This window comes from Bos javanicus, chromosome 5 (genome assembly GCF_032452875.1).
Source record: "Bos javanicus breed banteng chromosome 5, ARS-OSU_banteng_1.0, whole genome shotgun sequence".
In the NCBI taxonomy this organism is placed as follows: Eukaryota; Metazoa; Chordata; class Mammalia; order Artiodactyla; family Bovidae; genus Bos; species Bos javanicus.
The window spans coordinates 7968076-7994345 of NC_083872.1; the positions used below are offsets into that span (position 1 = coordinate 7968076).

General features: G+C 37.3%; 1 protein-coding gene across 7 annotated transcripts in view; it reads left to right on the forward strand.

Annotated features, from left to right (window-relative positions):
• The window catches only part of NAV3 (neuron navigator 3), an 892841-nt gene that overhangs the window by 668643 nt on the left and 197928 nt on the right, over window positions 1-26270 (forward strand). For 6 of the 7 annotated variants that reach the window (XM_061415605.1, XM_061415600.1, XM_061415606.1 and 3 more), the window contains 3 exons: window positions 5467-5535; window positions 8631-8770; window positions 19870-20896. In XM_061415605.1, the coding sequence (XP_061271589.1) occupies window positions 5467-5535; window positions 8631-8770; window positions 19870-20896 (1236 nt within the window). The remainder of the gene's footprint in view (window positions 1-5466; window positions 5536-8630; window positions 8771-19869; window positions 20897-26270) is intronic. The other variant, XM_061415604.1, reaches the window with a different exon arrangement.

The following is a 26270-nucleotide window of genomic DNA, read 5'->3' on the forward strand; positions in this document are numbered from 1 at the left end:
TTTGGCCACCTCATGTGAAGAGTTGACTCACTGGAAAAGACTCTGATGCTGGGAGGGATTGGGGGCAGGAGGAGAAGGGGACGGTAGAGGATGAGATGGCTGGATGGCATCACTGACTCGATGGACATGAGTTTGAGTGAACTCTGGGAGTTGGTGATGGACAGGGAGGCCTGGCGTGCTGCGCTTCATGGGGTCACAAAGAGTCGGACACGACTGAGTGACTGATCTGATCTGATCTGATTCTTTCTTGGTAAAGTTAGTTCTGTTGACTCTGAGAAGAATGAATTTGACTAGCTGTTTAAAAAAAGGATTGATAACAAGGATAACAAGGATTGATAACAAGTCACCTGAGTCATTATTAGAATCCATGAGAAGGATGACACAGAGGAAAGAATAGAGTGGGTCATGATCAAGATGAAGTTCTTTGTTCAATGGAAAAAAAATATTTGACACTAAATTTAAAGAGCAACAGCAAAGAGAAAGAGGATGATTTGGAAGAAGAATAATGAGTTGAGGTTTGAACATTTGGGGAATATCTGGGAGAAATCTATTAGTAGCTGATAGATTCAGGTAGCTTATCTAGGAGATAATCAAATATTTTAGTAAGAGGCTGAGTTTAGAATTGAGATTCGATTATGAAATGGAGATTTAATATAATAAAATGGAGGAATAGATTAGCTGATGCCTTGGATTATGGCTTTGAAAATATTCATGGTTATAGTACAAAATTCAGAAGATGAGTATGGTGAATGACCCTGAGTCTGGGAAGGAAGAGGAGGAGTAGCTCAAGAGAAAGTATTGTGTTGAGAAAGCTAAGGGAGATGACACATGCTTAGTTCCTGCAGCCCTGTCCAGCTCTCTGCGACCTTATGGGCTGCAACCCACCAGGCTCCTCTGACCATGGGATTCCCCAGGCAAGAATACTGGAGTAGGTTGCCATGCCCTCCTCCAGGGGATCTTCCTGACCCAGGGATGGAACCCATCTCCCATGGACTGAGGCAGGCTACAGGCTATGTCTTCTGCATTGATGAACCTGCATTCAGTTAGGTTCCTTACCACGAGTGCCACCTGGGAAGCCCAATTATGTATAAGAATCCTGTTAAAATGCAGATTCTGAGTCAGTTGATTTGGGAACAGACCAGTCCATCTGACTCTTTGTGACCCCATGGACTATACAGTCCATGGAATTCTCCAGGCCAGAATACTGGAGTGGGCTGTTCCCTTCTCCAGGGGATCTTCCCAATCCAGAGATGGAACCCAGGTCTCCCACATTGCAGGCAGATTCTTTACCAAATGAGCCACCACAGAAACCTCTAAGAAGGTCCATGTCATGCCAGTTCTGTTCATCTATGGACAACACTTTGAGTAGTGAGACTCTGGTGGTTAATAAAAATAGCTAATCAAAATTCAGGATCTGTTTACTTTGAGAAGCATTCTTTCTTTATAAATATGTGGGTATTGTAATTCCACGTGGAGATTTGTGCTGAAGCTGTTTTAGATGGTTCTGGCAGTTGGGATCCTTCTGTGTTTTGAATACCAGATGAATTTCATCCTTTGTTTAATTGGCTATCTGGAAACTCCTCCTCTTCCCTTCCATGTTAGAGGAAATAAAAAGCATTCCGTTGATATTCTACTTTATTATATAGATGAGCAGATGCTTTTTAGTATAGGACCCACAGTGAGTTTCTAAATATTTTTTTGTTTTTGTTCTTTTGTTTCTGATACATTTTGCCATCCAAATTATTAACTAGAAGAAATTTCCTTTGATAACATTTCTGGAAAAGAAGACAATCTTCCATCCAGATGTCTGCAAATCCTTAGTTGACTGATGCTCTAACTCATTTTATCTACCACCACTTGCCTCATAGCTGTGTCTACATGTCCCTTGTGTCTATTTCATTAATGAATTGTTTTAACTGTATCCACTCACCTACTTTGTTACTAGCCAGTTTGTAAATATGAAACTAGGGAAATGGTATTACAAGCACTGTGGGAAAAAAAATAAATGTTTCTGCTGCACAGGGAGTCAGAGCCAGGTTTAAAAAAATTTAAGAAAAATGAAGGGAACTAGAGTCTGTGTCAGAGAAGGCAATGGCACCCCACTCCAGTACTCTTGCCTGGAAAATCCCATGGACAGAGGAGCCTGGTAGGCTGCAGTCCATGGGGCGGCTAAGTCGGACACAACTGAGTGACTTCACTTTCACTTTTCACTTTCATGCATTGGAGAAGGAAATGGCAACCCACTCCAGTGTTCTTGCCTGGAGAATCCCAGGGATGGGGCAGCCTGGTGGGCTTCCATCTGTGGGGTCACACAGAGTCGGACACGACTGAAGTGACTTAGCAGCAGCAGCAGCAGAGTCTCTGTGGAAAGTGTTGAGGCTTGAGTTAGCATGGGGAACATGAAAATTGAGGGAGAACATAGATACAAATAAATTTGTAGAGGTCGAATCAGCATGTCAGGATATTGATTGCACATCTACAGTAATTAAAAGGAAGGAAAAACGGAAGAGTTGACTACTGAGATTTCAAGCCCAGAGGGTTAAATAAAATGGTGATCTTGTAAACAGAAATCATGAAATGAAAGGATCTGATTAGAACTTGGGAGTTAAAAAAGAAAATGGTGAGTTTGGTCATGGAAATGGGTGTCTTTTATTCATCTGATGTTAATCACTGGCAATATGATGCAGACATTAACTCTAGCCTTCGATTATTAATTAACCCCAGCAGGAACCAGGGCTCAATCCCCGGGTGGTGAAGATCCCCTGAATAAGGGTATGGTTGCTGCTGCTTAGTTGCTTCAGTCATGTCTGAGTTTTTGCAACCCATGGCCTGCCAGGCTCCTCTGTCCATGGATTCTCTAGGCAAGAGTACTAGAGTGGATTGCCATGCCCTACTCCAGGGGATCTTCCCGACCCAGGGATAGAACCTGGGTCTCCTGCATTGCAGGCAGAGTCTTTACCACTGAGCCACCAGGAAAGCCCAAGAGTATGGCTACTCACTCCAGTATTCTTGCCTGGAGAATGCCATGGACTGAGGAGCCTAGCGAGCTACATTCCAGGGGGTTATAAAGTGTCGGACACGACTGAACGACTAACTTTCACTTTCTAGTTGATTTTACCTGAAATCTTATGTAAGACTCAAATGAAAGAATGCATACAAGTGCTTGAGGAAAGATAGCATATGAAAAAGCATGTCTTTAAGAGATGGATAATAGAAGAGGTGAAGGAAAGAGAAAATGATCAAGAATGATGGTGGGCAGATCGATTGAGTTTATTTGTGTTCTTCAAATGACGGTCTATGAAAGAGAGTCAGAAAGGCAGAGGGAACAATATGGTCAAATACAAAGACATTAGAATATGTTAAGAACTGAATCAAATTTTTATTTGTGTTCTTCAAATAACAGCTTCACAATTGCAAGGAGAGAATAGAGCAGAAACCAAGTTTTAAAGAATGGGAGTAGGGTACACAAATATAGGCAACTTGTATTCTCTGATGTGCGTGTGCTCAGTCGTGTCCGACTCTTTGTGGCCCAGTGGACTGTAGCCCACCAGCTCCTCTATCCATGGGATTGCCCAGGCTAAAATACGGGAATGGGTTGCCATTTCCTCCTCCACAGGATCTTCCTGACCCAGGGACCAAACCTGCATCTCCCATGTTTCCTTCTTTGGGAGGTGGATTCTTTACTTTTAAGCCACCTAAGAAACCCTATATTCTCTGATAATTAGAAAACATGCATGGGCAATAAAATCACATTGATTTTGGCCAATTAACTTCTCTCGATTTTGCTGTGGGTTTCCACTTCCATAGTAGAAATTATGATACTTTATAAATCATGGAGGAAAGTATCAGTGAGGTGGCCTCAGCTCCCTTAGGGAACGTGCATTTTTTTTATGGGCATCTGTCCTGCTAATATTTGTCTTCAATTTGAAGGTACAGGATAGAAGACATCAGGGTAAACCTTTAGGTAGTTCTCTTTTTCTCAGTTGACACATTCACAGAAGATTCTTTTTTCACGGCAGGTACTTTTACATTTAAATTTTGAGTGAATGTCCCATTCCACTGTGACGCTCTGTTGTTTCTGTTTTGTAAACTGTCCTCTGATGTTCTGGTAGTTGAGGTGTAGTTTGGCCATTGTGGCCAGCTGTTACTGTCCAGTGCTGTTGGAATACAGAATGCACCCTCTGCAAATGAGAATATATCAGGTATCCTCTTGAAAACAAGTGCTCTGAAAAGCTATCTCGATATGAGTATATATTTATTCCTCTCTAGCCAGGCAGTTCTAAGGACCTACATGCTCCCACCACAGGCTGCCTCTGTGGAGTCAGAGTTTACTTAGGAAACATGTCACCATTTTAAGGATACCATTAATCACCATTTTGATTACATATCCTCTGCTTGGCAGCAAAGCAATTGGCTGAACAGCAGGGCTCCACACAACCCTTCTACCCTGATTCCAACACCCCCATGTTGTTCCTGTCTCCTTGGAGGCCTTGAAAACTGTGCATGTACAACTGGCTTCATGTAGAGGCACCATTCACCAGCAGTGACTCTCTACTCACACACCAACCCATGGCCATCACAGCGCATGTGAAAATGTCTGGGTCCACTGGGTCTTACTGTGTCCTCAGAACTCTAGTTTCAGAGCCATTAGGTAATTTAGAAACCAGTTCAAACTGAAGCACAGATGCTGATTTTGTTTATAAAGTATCCACTGTTCTTCAAAGCTCAGTTTCCATGATGCTCTTTGGTGTATTTTTGACCAAAGATTGTGATTTAAAAAATCATTAAGAATTGTAATTTAAGAATGCCCAGAAATTGTCCTCAGCAGTTGTTCAGTCTGTTTTTGAAGAATCTGACTCCATTTTAATCTCAAATTTTGCATAGCTTTTTCTCCGGAAAGGATTTTATTAATCACTTCCTTAAAATGTTGTATCCAGGACTGGAGATCAGCAATAACTTATTAGACAGAAACCAGATATTTTAACTTTTGGTATTCAAAATGGTATTCAGGTTAAAATTTTCTAATTAGATTTCATAAAATAATGATTCTCATTTCATACTTTTTTTTATTTGAATCTTTTTTTGAGAAAGAGATCTTGCTATGGTATAAGTCAAATTTTAGCTTTCCTGAAGTTTTCACTGTCATTTACAAAAGTTGAGTTCTTTATAAGATGGAATACTACTACTTAAGAAGGCACTAATATTGTCACACAGCCATTATTTTACAGTCATTGACAACACACTTATTAAGGGGGTACACAGCATTAATTATTTCATAGTATGTTCATAATCAATGGTCATGGTGTATGTTACATTATCATAATTTTCTAATTAATTTATTCTTTATGCATGTTTATACATGTTCCAATTGCATTTCATTAACTCATAGTTTTCTTGTAAGTTTGTACTTTCTTTCCATGTTCAAGGAATCTCTTTAATTCAATTTCTCTGTTTCTCCTCATACAGTCTGGCAGCCAGATATGCAACTCAGTCTAATCACAGTGGAATTGCAACCAGTCAAAAAAAGCCTACTAGGTCAGTTAATATCTCTAATTTATTACTTATTAGTGATAATAAAGTAAATGCCCAGTGATATTTTGTCCTATCATTCTAATTTTTTTTTTCAAAAAATGACATACTTCTGGATGAAAAGGTTAGAGTAATGAATTTTTCCAAGTAGATTTCCACATGACTTCTTGAGGATGAGCTTGTTGTGTTAAATTATGAAATGGATCTTGAGTTCCTTTAATTTAGTTTTGTTACACATAGTGCTATGACTGGGCTAAAGTCTAGGTTCTAGGCTTAGAGAAAATCAAGGAAAACAATTACTTTGAAGACCCTCTTCTTTCCAGGTCACAAATTCTGGAAGTAAAACAAGATTATAATTGCTTTTTGAAATGGCCTTGCATTGATTATTGCACATTTTGAAGCAGCACTGAGACACATTGGCAGATTTTTGTGGGGCAATTAGCACCAGGTCAACCTGGGTCATTCTTTTAACACTTTAAATTTTTTCATCTTTATGAAATATGTATTTTAAAGTCAGTGTAGTATAATAAATGACGGTGCATTATGTACTGTTTGAAAAATCAATAGTATATAAAATGTGTGAAAATTGATCTTTTTTTTAACGTTAATGATGGTACAGCTAAGTGAGGCCACAGCAAATGTGTTTTGCCCCCTGATTATCATGTAGTTATTTGTGCCATCTCACTCACTGGGAGAGTGTCTCACTGGTGGTTAACTAGTCACTACTCTAATAATGAATCATATTATGCAGTGTTTGACCACAAGGACTGCTGATGGTGCCTTGACTTGAAATATTTTCCCCTTGCCTTGGTTTTCTAACTTATGCTCATTTCCATAGTAATTAAACTGATTCTGGATAGGCAAATTGAGAGGGTATTTAATGAAAAACCAGAAGAAATGAGATAAATTAGGATATGGAAAGAACAATGACCTTCCATGTTCAGTGAGCATTTTTTTATTACTACTTCTGAGACTTATGAATGTAAAATGTATTTTAAGTACTTCTTCAATTTAATAGAACATCTCTTTTTTTTGGCTTCATTCTCATTTCTCTTTTTATTACTTTGATGAATGATCTAGAGCTCTGGCTGACTGTCAAATTAGGGTAATGAGAAGAGCAAATGGATTTTTTAATTTGTTTTAATTTGTTCTTCTGAGAACTAAAGATCACTTGGCTCCATGGGTCACAGTCATGATTAAAATGCAATTTAATTGCTTTCTAGAAACATAGCAAGTTTCACTGCAATCAGGGCAAATTTTGTAACAAAATCTGTTTATATGAGTTTGGACTGAACTTTCTAAGTCTGTGCCTGACTCTACAGGACTAGTTCTCATTTTTATTATGATTGGGACATTTAGCCAAATTAATTAATTGAGTTCTTTCTACATAGTGCAATCACTGGTCTCCAAAATTCCTGGTGTCTTGGTTATTGTGCTAGACTTACAAACCCTGTAGATCCATTTGAGCAAAAGTTAAATGCTGGAGTCATTTGGGAAAGATTCTAATCTTGTGTATGACACAACCTCTAATTAGCAAAATAGCTGAAGGAACTATTAACAGCCATATGTATTTAAACTCCAAAATACAGTCAACATTTTGAAGCTATTAACTATTCCAAGATATCAACATTTCGGTTTTCAGGCTGGTGTGTGTGTTTTCCTGATGTACATTCCTTTTTGCTATACCTGTTACTATTGTAAAATATTTATAGTATACATTTAAGAGTTTGATTTCCTAAGGATCTATGGAGATAGTATGTCAGGTAGTGTAATAAGGCAAGTTAAATTTTGAATATGGTAGCAAATGATTGGGAAATTGTAATATATTGGGTACCAGTATAACATATATAAACATTCTTTTACTTTAAACCTTTTTTAAAGGATAACAGTAAAAAAAAAATAAATTGCTACCTTTATAAGTTCTACGTTTTTTGTTACTTTTCTTTTAAAATAGAATTTGTTAGAGCAGTACACAGTGACGTTCACATGGGGGCAGCAAAAGCTAGCAAAGATGCTGGCAGTGCTTAATATCGTGTTTTAAATATGTCTAGAATACTAGTTCTTAATTTCTAGTTTTATGTGGACTGGTTATTATACATATGCAGTATACACTAAATAAAATATTGTAATTGCATATTTTAGGCACCATCCTTGAAATAACTGAATACTTGAAATTTTAATATGGGAAGGAACTGTTTAAACAGTGAAATAAGTGATCCAAACTGATGTTTAATTATAGTTGAAGTAAAACAACTTAAGTACATTAACTCTTGTCAAGCTTTCCCTAGTGTTAAGATAGTCTACATGTATTTCCTCTGTCCTTCATATAAAAGGAGCTGAAGCAACTATCACTGTATGTGCATTTTAAATTGTCATTCTACTAATAGATTTTTTTTTTTCTTATGAGACTTGCATCTTTTTTGTCACATGGCTTGTGTGATTATTAGCCACACTTGTGGGGTAACCAGGTAAAGTCCAGGTCTTCACTTTTGGCAAGCAAGTGAAAGTTTTTATGTGAGACAGGTGGGTCCAGTCTGAACAAACTCATGACCCTGGTCTCCACACCATGTTTTAGAGTAATTAACTAGCTCAGATATTCAGTGTTTGCTCTTTGCAGTTTATTATGTAACTTTATTCTTCTTGTTATTAACGTGTAAGTTCATTTAAGATACAGCCACCTAAGATAAAAACAAATGTCCCATACATTGAAAAAACTTAACAATAATTGCAGGCAGCTGCTTAATATCCTGAGAACATAATAAAATATTATTATTTCCCTTGCTTTTCATATAATTGTTACAGCCCCTTTAATCAAAGTTGTATTCATCAGGCATGTGATGAGTGAGTTTTTTAGTTAGAATTACTTTATTTCTAATTGTCTTGCATTATTGATATACTTTGGAGGCAGATTAATCATATGAAACAAGACTTTTCTGGAGATTCTCAAATGTTGTATTTAGCAATTTGTCACTTAAACCAACAATTTTTGCTGAACTCCATAAATTATGATTTTCCCATTAACCCTTCCCTACTCAGAACCTCCTTTTCTCTATCTTTTTGTAATGTACTATAATGATGTAATTTTTCTTGTACTATTTCAGGCTTCCAGGTCCCTCTAGGGTGCCAGCTGCAGGCAGCAGCAGCAAGGTCCAGGGAGCCTCCAATTTAAATAGGAGAAGTCAGAGCTTTAACAGCATTGATAAAAACAAGCCTCCAAATTATGCAAATGGAAATGAAAAAGGTACGTGTTCTCCCCTTACATCATAAAGGCACAAGTGTAACCTATGAGCCTCGTAAATTACATGCTAAATCTAGCGTGTAAGCAATGTTACAGCATTTGGAGTGGAAATGTTATCAGTGGACTTTCTTATGTTTTGTAAGTGCATCCTCTTGAAGAAAGCATCCAGCTTTCTTCAGGACCTTTCTGATCTGGAGAATATTTTAAGGAAATGTAGTCATTTATATTAAAGCAGTTAGTGATATCCCCGTGTTTAAAATCTGTTTCTCAAAGATTTCCTCCTGGATGCATGTAAATAACATTTTCTTTTGTCTTCTCATGTTTTGTGAATGTTTATTCTGAAATCATAAACCTACATAAAATGTCTTTGAATCCTTAGTTTTAGTTAACTAAATTAAGTGCCCTAAGTGTTTGGGGAAGTTGAGTTTGAAGCAATCAGAATTTAAGACATAATTATGGAAGATATTTAGTCTTTGGAAGCAGCAGGACAGATAAATATTATGACCTTAATTTTTCCTTTAAGAGACAAATTATTCAGGTTTGTTTTATTTTCTTGAAAGGGTATATGATAGAAATATCCAACCACATACTGATAAGGAAGAAAGGATACAGTTGGAAGTGTGTTAAAGGCAGATTATATATTAACTATATGATACACAGTTCTCTGTAGTGTGCGCAGCATGTATTTAAAGAGGCTCTGGCTTGATGCATATCCCTATGGATCATGCATCCAAGTGAGAGGATGTGTAATTTACATCTAAACCATAAGAAAACCAAGAACTTCTGCTGCTGGGAGCAGTGCGTCCCTGTGAGGGATGAGAGCATGTTGCAAGATTTTGAGGTAGTGTTTTCTGATCAATAAAACTTCTCTTTGTAGTATTTAACTCTCCATGCAACAGGAAATTCAATAGTGACAAATATGCTTAGTGGTAGAACAGCTGGCAAGTTTAGTTTGACTAATTCAAGCAGTTTAAAAGTTTTTTGGCTCTGATTAGAACATTTCCAATTGTTTCATATGGATGATTTGATGAGACTTCTTTTACTCAGAATTGACAAGGGTAATCTATGGGTGATCTATAGGTGAATTGATAGGGGTGATCTATACACTTTACTGAAAATTTCTTACCTATTAAAACACAACTGGGCAGTCTCTAAACCCCTATAAACAGAGCAGTGTAATATCCCCAGTTCTTGAGTTAAATGGAAAAAGAAGAAAATAGTATGTATTTGGAAGTTAGGATTTTGTCTTTAAAATAGACAATAAAATCTTTGATTTGAGAACAAAGAAGAAGTATTTCTGAAGACTTATACTTCTCCTGGACAACAATTTCTTTTTTTTTTTTTTTTACAATTTATTTAAAGTGTACAGTTTAATGGTGTTTATATATTCACAGAGTTAAGCAATCATCACCACAATCAATTTTAGAATATTAAAAAAACTATTTCTTATCACAAAAATATCTCCCTCATTTTGTGACTTTTCTAGGAAGTGTCAATGGCCTGTGAAATTCTAAGGGAAAGTAAACAGGCTTAGACCATATATGCTGAGTGGAATGCTCAGGTGTCCAATTTAGCTACATGATACTACAGTCACATAATATTTTTGTAAGAAATGACTAGTAACATTGGCAAAGAAACCTAGAAATGCTTTAGATGACCTAACACTTTGATATAACAATGTACTTTTCAGTCATTTAAAAGTGAAATACTTTTTTACATTCCTGGTATCTAAAAGTAAAAATCCAAAGATAGCCAAACACTCCTATTTTTCCATAGCCATTCAGCCTCTCTAAGAAGTAGCAGTATTTACAATAACCGCAAGGTGGAGACAGATGACATACATTATGTGATTTTTGACCACAAGCAGATTTCCTTACGTTGGTCTCATGAGCAAAAGTTTTCCTGGTGAATTATAGCCATTACTTTTAATTCCAACAAAGTAAAATTCTAAAACCTTTAAAGTGGATGATCTCACACTCACAAATATTTATAATATATTAAATGTAGGCATTAAATGGTCTGAAACTGTCAATAATAAAGCTTAAATTGCATTATATAATACAGGGCTTTCCTCATAGCTCAGTTGGTAGAGAATCCACCTGCAATGCAGGAGACCCTGGTTCGATTCCTGGGATGGAAAGATTCACTGGAGAAGGGATAGGCTATCCACTCCAGTATTCTTGGGTTTCCCTTGTGGCTCAGCTGGTAAAGAATCCACCTGCAATGTGGGAGACCTGGGTTTGATCTCTAGGTTGGGAAGATCCCCTGGAGAAGGGAAAGGCTACCCAGTCCCGTATTCTGGCCTGGAGAATTTGTTTTATATGTTATGTGGCATTTTCTATTAACATGGAGATGCAACTTCATGTCAGTACTTCCAATATCATTTTTAAATTAATCATTGTATCATGCTATTTTATATTGCCAAATGTGTGTGTGTGCTGTCATTTCAGTTGTGCCCAACTCTGTGCAACCCTCTGGACTGTAGCCCACCAGGAGTTTTGCCAGGCAAGAGATGGGATTCTCTAGGCAAGAGCACTGGAGTGGGTTGCCATGTCTTCCTCCAAGGAATCTTCCTAATCCAGGGATTGAACCTGTGTCTCTTAGGTCTTCTGCATTGGCAGGCAGGTTCTTTAACACTAGTGCTACCGGGGAAGCCATATGGTCAAAATATTATCTTAAACTATAGAGCAAACCAAGCAAATATAAACATCGCATATGAAACAGTTCATAATTTATCCTTTAGACTGTTCCTTGGTACATCTTTTTGGATAAGAATTATTTAACCTTTTTGACATGGAGATGTTTTGTGGTAGGATAACATCTAAAAATATTCTATCAGATAATAAGTTGATCTCTGTGACCAACTAGTTTGCATACATATCCTGGGCATGTCCAAATAAGGTTAAAGTTAAACAAGATTTTCAAAGATTACAGTATTACAATGACAGAATTCAGAAAGTACTGACTTGAGTATTCTAATTGCCTTTTCTTTTTAGTTATTAGAAAGTATAACATTTATGTTTAATAAATATTTTGCTAGAAAAAATAATCATGCTATCTGTAATGTGCTCCCTGAATGCTTCTATATGAAAAATGTACTTTCTACTTAAGTCTTAAATGATGAGTTATATGAATCAATTGGGGAATCTCTAGAATTTGTAATAGATAGTAAAGACTTATTCACAATTAAAGAAATTTCACTTCTTATTTAAAAACATAATTTTGAAAGCACAGTAGCTTCTCACATGTTTGGGATGGTAAAAATAGCTTATTTGGAATTTTGTGACTTATCTAATAAAGGAAAATCAGTAGAGAATCACAAACCACACTTCAAATGATACATCTAATATCATCTTAATAATAATACAAACCAAAAAATAGTGTGCTCCTTTCACTAAATGCATTAAAATATCAGTGAACATGGCCATAGATTAATTATCACTTGCAGAGAAGGCTAAATAGAAATGTTGTTAAAATATAAAGCAATGCCATCCACCATTCTGTTGAAATGGAATGTAGTAGGGACAAATTTCACAGAACAAACAGTGAAATGAAGACAGCATTGTTTGTAGAGAAGCATTTCTTTGGGGAGTCCAAGTTTCTTCCCTTGATGACCTGCCATTCAGAAACTGACAATGAATAATATATTCTGACACTAGCATTTAGCAGTTTGCTTGTGGAGCCTATAAGACTACTCTAGACAAATGTATGCTTTAAAGAAAAATCAAATACCTATTCAGTGGAAAGCAGGGATCCTATGGGAAAAAATGCTGTGGTTCATTTGGACATATTTTTTATGACCGAAGTAGTTTATCTTAATAATTGTTTTATAAAATTGACATGATAAATATGAAAACAGCTTAACAGTTTAGTGTTATCATGAATGTAAATATTCCTGGTTCTATTTGGAATTCACTTTCTGAATTATGATCCCTGAACACATATTACTTGACAGAGTTTCTTAGCAGAGAGATGTTTTTCTGTGTTGCTAAGAAACATGCCACAGCAGCATAGGGCGTGCTCCCGTCTCTTTATATTTCTCCCATGTGATTCTTACATGGAACTTGCACATCTCCAAAAGAGATTTGTTTTGTGTTTTCCTAGATTCTAATGAAGTAGCTTCTGGTGTGGAGGTGTTTTCTTTCACTTGCATTCAATATAGATTTGGTAGACTTGATACAGAGAATTTAGCAAAATTGCTTTTTTTTAAACTACCGGTTTAATATAAATGTTGTATTACTCATGGTTTTTTAAAACAGTTATCTAGTTAAGTATTTTTAAAAAATTACTCTGAAATTACTATAAGACAAAAAATGAACTCTTTTTTTTTTCAATGCAATGCAAATATATTTTACTTATTATGTCCCTTTACTGGAGATTTATGTATTCTGCCATGACTTTTTGCTTTATTTCCTTAATTATTATATAAACCTATAATGATATGATAACTTCAGGTTAATCTTGGGGATTTTTATGAGGTAAAGTAATTAAGTGCATAGATCAAGTGATACGATTAAATAAACAATATGTTGTTTTCTATGTATACATGCTCACATATTGAGGTGTACACATATATACATGCTTATGCATAAATTAGGTGTTTCAAGAATCTGGCTGGTGAACTGAAGCTTCCCTAAATCTTACAGTAGTCCACAAAGCAGCACTCTCACCTTACATACGGTACAATATATACACGCAGAGAATGGACAGTGCCTCTACAATCCCTGTAACAGCATTCCAAGTTTCTGTTGAGTCATAAAACTGATGATTGAGGCATTTTGAAAACTATCATTTATGGGAAACAGTGTGGTGAGGTAAACCAGGACCAGTTGATAACAAGCCATATTTAAATCTGAATGCTCCTTTTTTTAACTTTCAAAATGTTCAAAGTATTTTGGTATATTATTATAAAATGAGAATCTAATTATTTACCATGCTAATTAGCATGACTACATTGATCAATCATTTCCTCCCTTCCATAGTGATCTGTGATGCTGAATATTTAGTAGGGACTGTGCATGTCACTGGCCACAATGCCGTCTAGACAGTGAATACTTTAAAAATGGAGGTGCTGTTGTTATTTTTGGTGGTTTTTACTTTGTCATTGGGCTTCCAAGATGACTCTGGTGAAGAACCCACCTGCCAATGCAAGGTATGTGGGTTTGATCCCTGGGTTGGGAAGATCTCCTGGAGGAAGAAATGGCAACCCACTTCAGTATTCCTGCCTGAAAAATCCCATGGACAGAGGAGCCTGGCAGGGCTACAGTCCATGGGGTCGCAAAGAGTCGGACACGACTGAGTGACTGAGTACACATGCGCTTTGTCATTACTTTGTAAGTTGAAACTTGTTTGTTTGCATCTGAACAGCATACTACTGAGTGAGGAATAAGAGATAAATAACTGAGGGTGTTCCCTGGTCTGCTTCTCAGGCTAGTGGCACTGTTGGCAGCACGTCTCTAAGCTCTGAAGCTAACCTGCCAAATTTCCCCAGAGAATCGTCTTTATCTAAACTTCCCATATGTCTGTTGTGACTGCCACATTTACCTCCGTGTAGTAATTTTAGAACAGATTGGCATTTTTCCCAGGTCATCAAAGTTAATTTTTTGCAGTATGAAATAACTAAAAATTAACTCTGTGAATTTAGGTGTTTTTTGAGCAAGAATTAAAATCTTCTTTAACATCAGCTCAGAAGGATGGTGTCAGCAGGATGTCCCAGGAGATAGTATATGGCTAGCTGAATGTATCTTGTATAATATCCTCCCCATGTATATTCTCCTCAATTTGTTGAGGAAGAAGGAACCCACACTTCAGGGAGTTATCTGATTGCCTTCACTGTTGTGACAAACGTGACTTTCTGGAGAACCGTACTGGCACAATTTCTGGGTGGGCCACGGACATATGGAAAGAGGAGAGTATCAAAATCTTCCAAATGTTGGAGTCACATAAGCCTGGTTTCCAATTTTGAGTCTCTTTTCTAAATTTTACCATATGTATGATTTGGAGCAAGTTGCTTTCTCTGAGCTTCAGTTTTCTCATATATAATAGTAGAGATCATAATTATATTGTAGGTTATTATGAATTTAAATGAGGCATGTCGTTAGAGCTCTCAGGGTGATACCATATATCAAAGTATCTGGGAAAAGTAAGCCGTTAGTAAATAATTGGTTATTGGTTGTAATGGAATTGGTGGTGGTGGAGAGAAGGGGGAGGAAAAGAACAGGAGTGCAAGCACCCTTCTCTTTGGAGATCAGAGACAAGGAACAGTTATAGGCAGAGAGGGGCCCCTGCAAACACAGGCTACAAGTTTGTTGCACGAATGCCTTTAGATGTACAGAGCTGTGCTTTTCCCCATACCCAGCTAACCATTCATAGCAGCTGAGATAACAACACTCAGAAATGTATCTGAGAGACCAGGCTGCTTACTACCGAAGATGTAAATGGAACAGAGAGCAGAATGTGTGGCGGCCTCTACTCTGTCAGAGCTGAAAGGCTGTCATTTCAGTGGCTATTGTTCTGCAGCCTTTCTTGTGAGGAGCCCAGAGACACTCATTATTCTAATGTTCCCTGGATGCACAGTGACCTATGAATTGTGCTCTTCATGAAACCTGAAGCACCTCATTGCGACTGTGTCTAGATGGGGGCAGACTGAGAGTTGAGCTCAGAGAAGTGTCTTCTCTGTGTAAACTCATCTGAGGACAATTGTACAGCTGTTGTATGACTGAGACTGTGGGCTGGATACAGATGTCATAATTTGGAGTCCCTCCTGTCTCATTTTAGAGTGTTATGGTGTTGAATTTCCCCTCTACTTGAACGGTGATAGCAGTCTGTCTAGCTAACATCAGCATGCTTAAAGAGCATCCTGACTCGTCCTTTTTTGACCCTCTCCTCTCATCTTCACCAAAGCTCCCAGGCAGGCACCAGAGGAATCCCCTGACTTCTTAACCTGATTGCAGAAACAGAAGATACACACTAAGTATGTGCTAAAATGATGAAATAAAAGACATTAGGAAAACCTGATAGGCTTCTTTTGTTTTTAGTGGTCCCTCACCACAAACTGCCAAGCATCTGGGGGAAGGTTGAACTGGCCAAGGTTCCAGAAGTTCACAGAGTAAACAATATTAATGTTGCATAGGTGTGGAAAGTTTAATGAATTTAGCTAATTTCAACACTATCATAATAAACAATTCTTTAAAGCTGATAATTTCAGCAGTTGCCCTGATTTCCCAATCTGTTCAAACTCTTTTACTCAAAGCATGGTCTGTACCAGCAGCATTGCCATCACGTGGAAGCTTGTTAGAAATGCAGGATCTCAGGGCCTCCTGCAGATCTGCTAAAGCACAAGTGATGGGTATTCAGTAGGATCCCCAGTGACTGAAGCACACACTGAAGTCTGAGACCCTTACATTACACACTTAGAATGTTACACATTGTACAGCAACAACAGAGCTTGGGCTCTAGAATCACACACACTAAGTCGCTTCAGTGTTGTCTGACTGGAGTGGGTTGCCATTCTCTTCTCCTGGGGAGGTCTTCTGAACACAGAAATCAAACCCATGTCTCTTATATCTCCTGCATTGGCAGGTGGGTTCTTTACCACAAGCACTACCTGGGAACTAGAATCACACATGTGGGATCAATACTAGCCACACAGTAATTCCTAACTAGTTATATTCCATTGAATGAGTTGTTTAGATCCTCAAACCCTTGGCTTACACAAGTGTGTATTAGAAATAGAAGCCCTTCCCCAAGAAAAAGATAGGCAAAGTAATTATAAAATTGTATATATATATAAAAAAAAAAGCTGGTAAAAAGATAGGAACCCTTCTCATCTCATCAGGTTGTTGTGAATGCTAATGTGAGAAAATATAAAGAAACTTCAATAAAATGTTAGTAGCTAGTAGGCATTATTATGTTTGTAATAGTCATTAATAATATTTTCATTCTAGAATAAGAAATATTGCAAATAACTTTTGGGATCAATGTAAGAAAGTGAAGATAAATTCAATATGAGGCCATTATGTTCCTATAAACAATAATACAGCAGACTATGCTTTCATTTTGGGGGTACTTTGTTTCTCTCCAACTCTGAATCCCAATATGCATATTATTTAAAAGTAAATACATAGAATAAATTTTCACATAGTTTCCTGGAAAAATCCTATGTTCCTCCTGCCATGAATGTCTGTGTATCTCCCTTAGCTCATTTGTCTTGGTCTTATTTAATATTGTACAGCCCTTGGTGCACTTCTGAACTCTTCCATTTTCTTTCCCACATCCTACTCATTTAACACTTAGTATATGCCATTCATCTTTTGTGAATCCAATTTCTTTCCTCTGACCAGATTGTGTCTCGGGGAGTCTAGGACGTTACACAAAATAGCTACTCAGTAAAATTTAACAGCTGTTGTGCCTAGATTCATGTCCCAGAGATCGTAGGAACTAAATAGCACTGATTAATATTTCTATAGATAGTCAAAATAGAGCCATAGATGTTGACAAAAATCACTGAAATAGTAAGTTCACTCTGTGAAATTCACAGGCATGTACACAAGTCACAGAACTTGAGAAAATTCATTATATTCTTAGTTTGCAGTTGAACCTAGGTAATCAAGAAATAAAGTTCATTTGGCAATTCTATTCAAGGCGTTAGTTTGACATTGACTATCTTCTGTGTTTCCAGAGTCCAGGAACAGTGTTACTCCTTATCACTTTCAGAAACTGTAAAATTGTATTTAGCACTATATACATTTGAAAATATTATGACATAGTCATTGACAGAATTAACTTAGAACTCCAAGCTAAATTCAGTTCTCAAACATGTCACTTACAAATTTTGTAATGTTGGCCAAGTTATTTAACCTCATTGTGCTTCAGTTTCTTCACATGCAAAATGAGGGTAATAATGAAAATTTCATGCAGTTGTTGGAAAGATTGAATTAATGAATGTCAGATACTTAGTGTCCTACACATAGAAGGTACTGTGTACATAGTATAGAACTATGCATAATATAGACCATAATATATGGTCTTTGCTGTATATATAGATGTAGTAGAAGAAACAGACAATTACAGTGAAGTTATAATGGCTATAATAAAAGAAATAAAAAACTATGGTAGGGGCTTTCCAGGTGATGCAGCGGTAAAGAAAACACCTGCCAAAGCAGGAGACTCAATAAGTGGAGGTTCGATACCTGGGCCGGGAAGATCCCCTCATGTAGAAATGGCAACCGACTCCATTCTTGCCTGGAAAATTCCATGGATAAAGGAGCTTGGCGGGCTACAGTCCATGGGGTGGCAAAGAGTTGAATACGATTGAGTGAGCACGCAAGAGTCATCACCTAACCCAGACCTGATGCTAGGGAGAACAGAGGTGAGGGTGGAAATGATGTTTTGGTTTTTTTTGCAGAGGAAGTGAGGTGAAAGTGAGACCTGACCAATAAGTAGGAGCTGTTCTGAAGAAATGTTTGATAGGCATTTCTAACTGTAGGTAATCAGTGTACTCTATCTGCTACTGAGAATGATTCAGATTACAATGAAATGTTAACAGTTTCTGAAAGGAATCTGTAAGTGAAGTAAATCTGGAATAACCTATACTTAAAACAGATACAAGTAAAGAATTGAAATCCATTCACAGAGACTGAAGGTATTTGAGACATTGGACATTTGAATCTTGTTTGGATTTGTTTGTCTGGAATTAGTCAGATACTACTACTGTTTATAAGAACATCTTACTGTTTGTGTATGAACCAAATGGAGCCTGACAAATATTCTAGAAATGGACACGATTACAGACTTTAAATACTGTAAAAAAAATCAATGTATTGTCCTATGCTTTCAAATTTAAATATACCATGTAAGCGTATTGGGTTATCAGTGAACTACTGCATTTTAGTGAAGCATTTTTAAACACAGAATTACACCAATTTTTATAGTTAAAATGTGGAATTGTAGGAAACATAGTGAGAATTAGAAGTCAATGTTGGTGTACCAACTCAATATAAAATAGTTGTCTATTTGTTGTTGTTTTACTCACTAAATCATATCCGACTCTTGTGACCCCCACGGACTATATAGCCTACCAGGCTCCTATGTCCATGGGATTTTCCAGGCAAGGAGTGGATTGCTGATTCCTTCTCCAGGGGATCTTCCCAACACAGGGATCAAACCTACGGTTCCTGCTGCATCTCCTATATTGCAGGTGGATTCTTTATAGCTGAGCCACCAGTGAAGCCCACGTTTGTCTATACAGTTGTTTTTATTAATATAAACTTCACAAATCTACTATATTATTTTAGGCACATTTATTAAAAAAGAAAACCTAACTCATACAAAAATTCAATAAGCAATTTAACCTTTTTTCATGTCTCTAACTTCTTTATTAACTTTTTTATGTAAATTTTTCTTTTGAAAAATAGATAAGACAAGTATTCTATACCAATTGACTTAATTACATGTTTTTATCATGCATTTTGATACCCTTGAATAAAATATTTAAAAGTGAAAGCATTTTAATTTTATATTTATTAATATTTAATTGGTTTAATAGACTCCAATTCTGGAATATTATTAAAAGATTCTTTAGTAAACTATTTCCTTTGGACATTTCATCAAGACAACTTTGTATTAATTTGACAATATCTAGTATGTTAACAGTATCATTGTTGCCTTTTTTACATAAGTAGATAATTTAATTTTTTATCACTCCATTTCTCAGAAAAAAAGGATGGAAGAGGGAGGTATTTATGGTAGATGAAACTTCAGGTAAATAACATGACCAGAATTATATGGTTCTCAAATGCTATATAGTTAAATTTATGCTGAAATATCTTAACTCCAAACTCATTTTTTTTCTTCTATATGATAACATCTTTTTTTTTGGTTTAGTTAAGACTTTTAATCTAGCATTCATCAGTGTTGTAATAGTTATATAAAAATTCATATCATAATGAGATTGCTGAGTGGAAAATAAGTTAACACTAGTGCACTGTAAGTACTTATATGACAATAGGCCTTATTTTCTTATAGCCCTCAAAAAGTAGCTTGATATAAATGATCAAAAACTAATCAGCCTTTTAAAAATGTTTGTTCTTAACCATGTCCAGATTCCTCCAAAGGACCTCAACCATCTTCAGGGGTAAATGGTAACATGCAGCCTCCTGGAACTGCAGGGCAGCCCCCTGCCTCAGCCATCCCTTCCCCGAGCACCAGCAAGCCGTGGCGCAGCAAGTCCATGAATGCCAAGCACAGCGCCACCTCCACCATGCTCACCGTGAAGCAGGGAAGCCCAACCACCTCTCCCACACCGTCTGCAGACAGACTGAAGCCCCCTGTCTCAGAAGGGGTCAAAACAGCTCCCTCAGGACAGAAATCCATGCTTGAGAAATTCAAGCTGGTCAATGCCCGGACTGCTTTACGCCCTCCACAGTCGGCCAGTTCAGGACCCAGTGATGGCGTGAAGGAAGACGATGCCTTTTCTGAATCTGGTGAAATGGAAGGTTTGAACAGTGGCCTCAATAGTGGTGGCTCGACAAACAGCAGCCCCAAAGTGTCACCAAAATTAGCCCCTCCAAAAGCTGGAAGCAAAAATCTCAGCAATAAAAAGTCTTTGCTACAGCCAAAGGAAAAAGAGGAAAAGAACAGAGACAAAAGTAAAGTTTGTACTGAAAAGCTGGTCAAGGACGAGAAAGATCAGATGATGGAGATGGCTCCAAAAAAGACCTCTAAAATTGCAAGCTTAATCCCAAAGGGTAGCAAGACGACAGCAGCCAAGAAGGAAAGCTTAATCCCCTCGTCCAGTGGAATCCCAAAGCCGGGCTCAAAGGTGCCAACAGCAAAGCAGACTGTTTCACCTGGCAACTCAGCAAGCAAAGAGTCTGAAAAATTCAGGACTACCAAGGGAAGCCCTTCCCAGTCCTTCCCTAAGCCCATAACCACTGAGAAAGCAAGCACATCCAGTTGCCCCGCTCCCTTGGAAGGAAGGGAAACCAGCCATGCTTCTCTGGCGGGTTCCTCTGTTGGTTTAGTGGTGCAAGGCAGTGGGCAGAGCATGGGAAATGGTGCTGTCCAGCTCCCTCAGCAGCAGCAACACAGCCACCCAAATACCGCCACTGTGGCTCCATTCATCTATAGGTAAGGTGGCCTCTCTTCTCCACAGCTTTAAACAGTGACAGGTCTGTGTACTCAGAGTGTCCTGAGGAAGGTTGCAGAGTCCTATTTCACATAGTCGTTGTGGACAATGGTTCATTCTGAAGTTAGAGGCCCAGAGTGAAAAATTCTATGAGAAAAGCTCCCGTATCCAGTCTGCTAGTCCTCTTGTCCTTCCCCTCTCCCCTTTTTCTTCCCCTCTCTACTCAAGAACTGGAGGCCTTTGAAAGTGAACCTACTCGTTGTCCAAGGCAAAATAGAACCCAGGTGCCATGACTTTTTTCTTGGGCCTCTTACTATTAGTCATTCAAAATAATTTTATTAGTCATTTAAAATAATTATTGTTTTTACAGAGTTTAGGGATATTTCACCCATGGGAGAAAGTAGACCCTAATGGTTAAGGGTGCAGGTTCTAGAATCAGGCATATGTAGACTTGATACCCAGGTCTGCCACTGATCAGCTATATGCCTTTGGACAATGAATTTAACATCCTTAATCTCGTTATTTTCAAGTGTCAAAGAGGAATAGTATCTGACTTGCTGAGTTGGGAAGAATAACAGGCATAATGCATATAAGATGCTTATTGTATATTCCGGCACCTTGTACATGTTTGTTATATGTTGTTTATAAGGCATTGTTTTCCCAACATAAAATGTGTATTAACTTTCCACAGCTAGGCCTGTGTTTCTAGGTAAAAATAATGATCAATGTAATTATTATATTTATACTTTATTAACTTTTTGTTTTATTTATATTTTAGTTTTCATTTATTAAAATATATAGCACATGCTATATTTTCAAATATATATCCTACTACACAGCTCTAAAAAGAATATGTTTTGCCTATTGTTTTGTGGTTAAGTTTTAATCAGTTAGAAATGTCAGTACTGCTGTGTCACTATATTCATTCCCTGTCTTTTCAGTGAAGAGGTTACTGGAGAGGAATAATGCCTGTGATTTTGGCAGTTGTATAGTTTATCTATACAACTGGAAAAATAGGAAAAATAGGATGTAGCATTTACTACAAATAGGAAATGATCAAGATTATATTGTTTCAAATTTTATTAAATGTATTGCATACATGAGTTTTTAAGTAAAGAAAATAATTATAATGCTTTGTTTTCCCTCCCTGAAAAACCTAAGTGCTTTAAGTGATCCCCATCCCCACCCCCAACCAGGGCTTTATGTACTCATCCAAACAAATGTTTAGTTACCGAATTCAGATCTTAGCTTACCTTATTTAAGTCTGCTCTTCTGACTTATAGCAATGATCCATTTCAAACTGTTGTATTCAAATGGCACGGTGTCATGGAGCCCAAGCTCACTCTGCTGGCTGCAAGGCAGGGCAGTAAACCCAGAGACGGGTCGCTGGGTCAAGGAATAATGACTTTAATCAGAAAGGTAGCAGACCAAGAAGATGGCAGGCTAGTGTCTCAAAAACCATCTTCCCTCAGTCGGAATTCAGACTCTGTTTATACGGGGTGGGGGGAGGGGCCCACTGCCGCGCCAGCCAATGTGTGAGCGGGATCCCTAACGGTTGCTCCCTGACAGTTGCTCTAAGGGCCACTCGCCTGGGGGAGGGGCACACTGGGCTGCAGACCGGTGGCTGAGCGGGAGCGCTCTAGGTCATGCCTGCCTCACCCCCATTACAGCGGGAGTCAGCAGATCCTTTAACTCCAGAGACCCTACCTGACCAAAAACAAGTTAAGATGTTAGAATCATAATCCACATTTCAACGATATAAGAAGAAATTATAAAGTTTGAAATATGCTACACTCGGCACACTTGGGGCTCTCAAGTATATTCTGTAAAAAACGTCCCTCATTTCAAATCACCACAGATGAATTTCAACAAGAAAGTATAAATCTAAGCAGAAAGGACATACCCACCAATTTAGCAAGCTTCTTTCTGTAAGTAGCAGCAGATGTTTTGGGTTGTTTGCAATAACATATCCAGTGGGTACAGATTTAGTGATTTCCATTTGAAAGTATAGCCTTTGCTAATTTAAAAGAGGAAGCAGCACACTTTAGAGGTTAAAGTGTGAATCAGCTGTGTGACTTTGCCAAATTTTCCAGCCTCTTTCAGTTTCTGTTTGCACTCTTTAAAATGAAGACTATAAACGTGAGGTAGTATAGCCAAGTAGCTAGGATTTCAGGCTGTCGAGTCTGTGTGTTCTACCATGGTTCAGAAATAGCACCTTGTATTGTTGAGACAGTGGCCCCAAGAGCCAGGGTCCCTGGGTTGAAATCTTGATGACATCATTTATTGATCATGTGACTTTGTGTAATACATTTAAAGACGCTGGACCTCAGTTTTTATAATCTGTAAAATGGAGGTAGCAATAATAGAAGCTTCCTCATAAGGTAATTTGAAGGTTAAATGAGTTGATACTTATACAGGGCTAAGAACAGTACCTGAAAGTGAAAGTGAAGTCGCTCAGTCGTGTCTGACTCTATCAAGCTATCAGGCTCCTCAGTCCATGGGATTTTCCAGGCAAGACTGCTGGAGTGGATTGCCATTTCCTTCTCCAGGGGTTCTTCCCGACCCAGGAATCGAACCCAGGTCTCCCGCATTGCGGGCAGACGCTTTACCGTCTGAGCCACCAGGGAAGCCCCAGAACAATTCCTACCACATTGTAAATGACCTTCCCCAGACTTCAGTTTCTAACCTGTAGAAACTGTAAAGTGTGGTTGAATATCTACCTCATTTGGTTGTTTTAAAGATTAAATTAGGACAATCTTGTGTAAAGACTTAAGCACAGAGCCAGATTCAGAATAAATTGCTTATAAATGTCATTAATTCTGTGTTTTATTTTCAATAATTTAAAGTAATTGAAAACAAAACCATTGAATCAGAAATGTCATATCATATTCTACATATGAAGCAAAGATTGCTTGAAGTGTTTTATAAATTCAGAATAGTTTAGTAATGATAATATAAATCATCTTAGAGTAGACAGTATTCAAGCTTTGTAATGGTCAGTGAAAGTTGTAGAGTCACATCATACGGCTTTTGTGACCCCAGTGTCTTTTCAACTCTACTCCAACACCATTTACAAAATTTTCTTGGAAGATCCCTGACAGACTTTCCTAGTGTTGCTAATCATTTGATAAGATAATAGTAATAATGTACTATTTTATAATGATGTTTGTTGAGTGCTTACTTAATGCAAGTCTCTATTACAAAATTTATATTCATTTTTTTTCATTTAAACTGTGTCATAAACCCAGGACAAAGGGATATAACAGCATTTTACAGGGATGAAGAAGAAGCAATTTCAAGGCAGAATAATGATAATCCCTTTAAGTCACAGGGCTAGCAGGAGTTTGCCTTTGAACCCATATACGCCCGAATCTCTAGTGTGCTCTCCTTTGCTTCACAGTTCTTTCTGTACATGTAGAAATAGGAGATATTGTTACTAAGGAAATTCTGGCTGGGAAAATGTCAATAGCAGATTTGCAGATATCTCCATCAAAATTCATTTATAATGGGAAATACTTTACTGCTTTTAAGTAGAAAAAATTTAAAACACATATGTGTGTATATATATATGTATAACATGCATATGTTTGATATTTAAAGAAAATTAAATAACCTTTATATAATGAGAAGATTGATGGGTCATGTATATGTTTCCTTGTTCTCAGTCTACTTCTAGGTCATGCTGGTTATTAATTATTCCTTTGGGGACTTTAATATTTGCTTCATAATAGTCTTTACTGCAAATTGAATGTTCAATGTCCTATAAATATAATGTTGAGTTTTAGAAGTTAATGAATTTTATATTAGACCTACTCCTGTATAGTACAAGGATATTCTATATTAAGTTCCTATAGCTCATTTATCACTACAGTGTGATAAAAGTAGTTCTGAGTTTGGCATACCTTATCCATTTAATGTGTGGATAGCACTAAAATCAAGATGAAACTTGAAAAAGATTTTAATTCACTGTAAGAAGTTTCCAATATTTAGACCTGTATGAATGGATTAAGCTGTCTTAAGTGTAAGGTGACTACTGAAGATTCTTAAGTGATACAGTGACCAGTTTCCATAGTTTAAGTAAAAGAAAATCACCAAAGGTTTTTTTTTTTTTTTCTTCTTTTATGTACTCATTACTCATTCTGAAAATACTGTGTTATAACAGTTACAAAGAGCAAAAACGTCTCTGCTCTGTGGGGGTTCAGTATATTGGTGATAATGATAAGAATTTAATCAAGAACTTAAAAAAAATAATTGTTCCCATGGAAATGTATGCAACAAATAATGTAGAAGAGTTTTCCTGACTCTTGTGTGAGGGTGGAGTCAATGTATGCATTAAAGAAAAGGTGAAAAAACAGATAAGACTTAAAAGATGAGTTAGAATTTGTCAGGTGGAAGGAAGAATGTTATGGCATCATCCAAACTTGACATTTTTACATCAAAGCATGATGGAAAAAATAACGGGCAAATTGCTAAGTAATATGCAAATGCTAGTAACCAAAACTGCTAGAAACTAGAGGTTAGAATTCATGATTACTTCATTGGGAAACTAGGAAGAAAATTTAGAATGAATCCATACTTCATTTTTCTCTTTCAATCATTCCCTCCCAACACGTCTTATTTTCAGCTAGTCCTATTGTCTCATTCTCTAAAACATCCCTTAGTTGTACATTTCTTTCTATTTCCACCCTCCTTCCCTTGGTCCAAGACATGGTACCACCAATTTTCACCTAGTTTCCAGTGAGTCTTCTAGCATCTCCTGTTGGCTCTTTACAGTAACATCGTTCGCACAACAGGGACTCTAATCTTCTAAAAGAATACATTTTATGTCATTTAAACTCATAAAACCGTCTGTTGGCTTTCCATTACATGTAGTAAAACCCAAGCTTCTTACCAAGCCCTACAAGTTCCTGCACAATCTGGCCTCTATCTCGCCTCTATCTAGCCCTTAAACCACAGTCCCTGCATCCCTGCATTCCTTCTGTTCTCAGCAAACTCACTTGTCCTACTTTGGGGACTTTGTCAGACATTCTCTCTGTATGTAAGGACTTTCTCCTGGATCAGAGCAGGTTCCTTTTCATCAGAGCTCTACTTACATGATGCTTATTAACACAGTCTATCTTCAGCTATCTAATCCGAAGGAATACTCACAATGCCTCTTGCCAGAATTGTATGCTATATTGTCCTCTTGTGTTTTGTTCATAGTTTATCACCATCCACTGTTTTTTTGTTTGTTTGTTTACTTATTAACAAGTGTGAATTCAGCCACCTCCAACTATAACATACACTCATTGAAAAATAAGTCTTGTCTATTTTTATTTGATAGCATAATTGCCCAGGACAAGCCTCCCACAATAGGAACCAAATAAAAATTGAGTG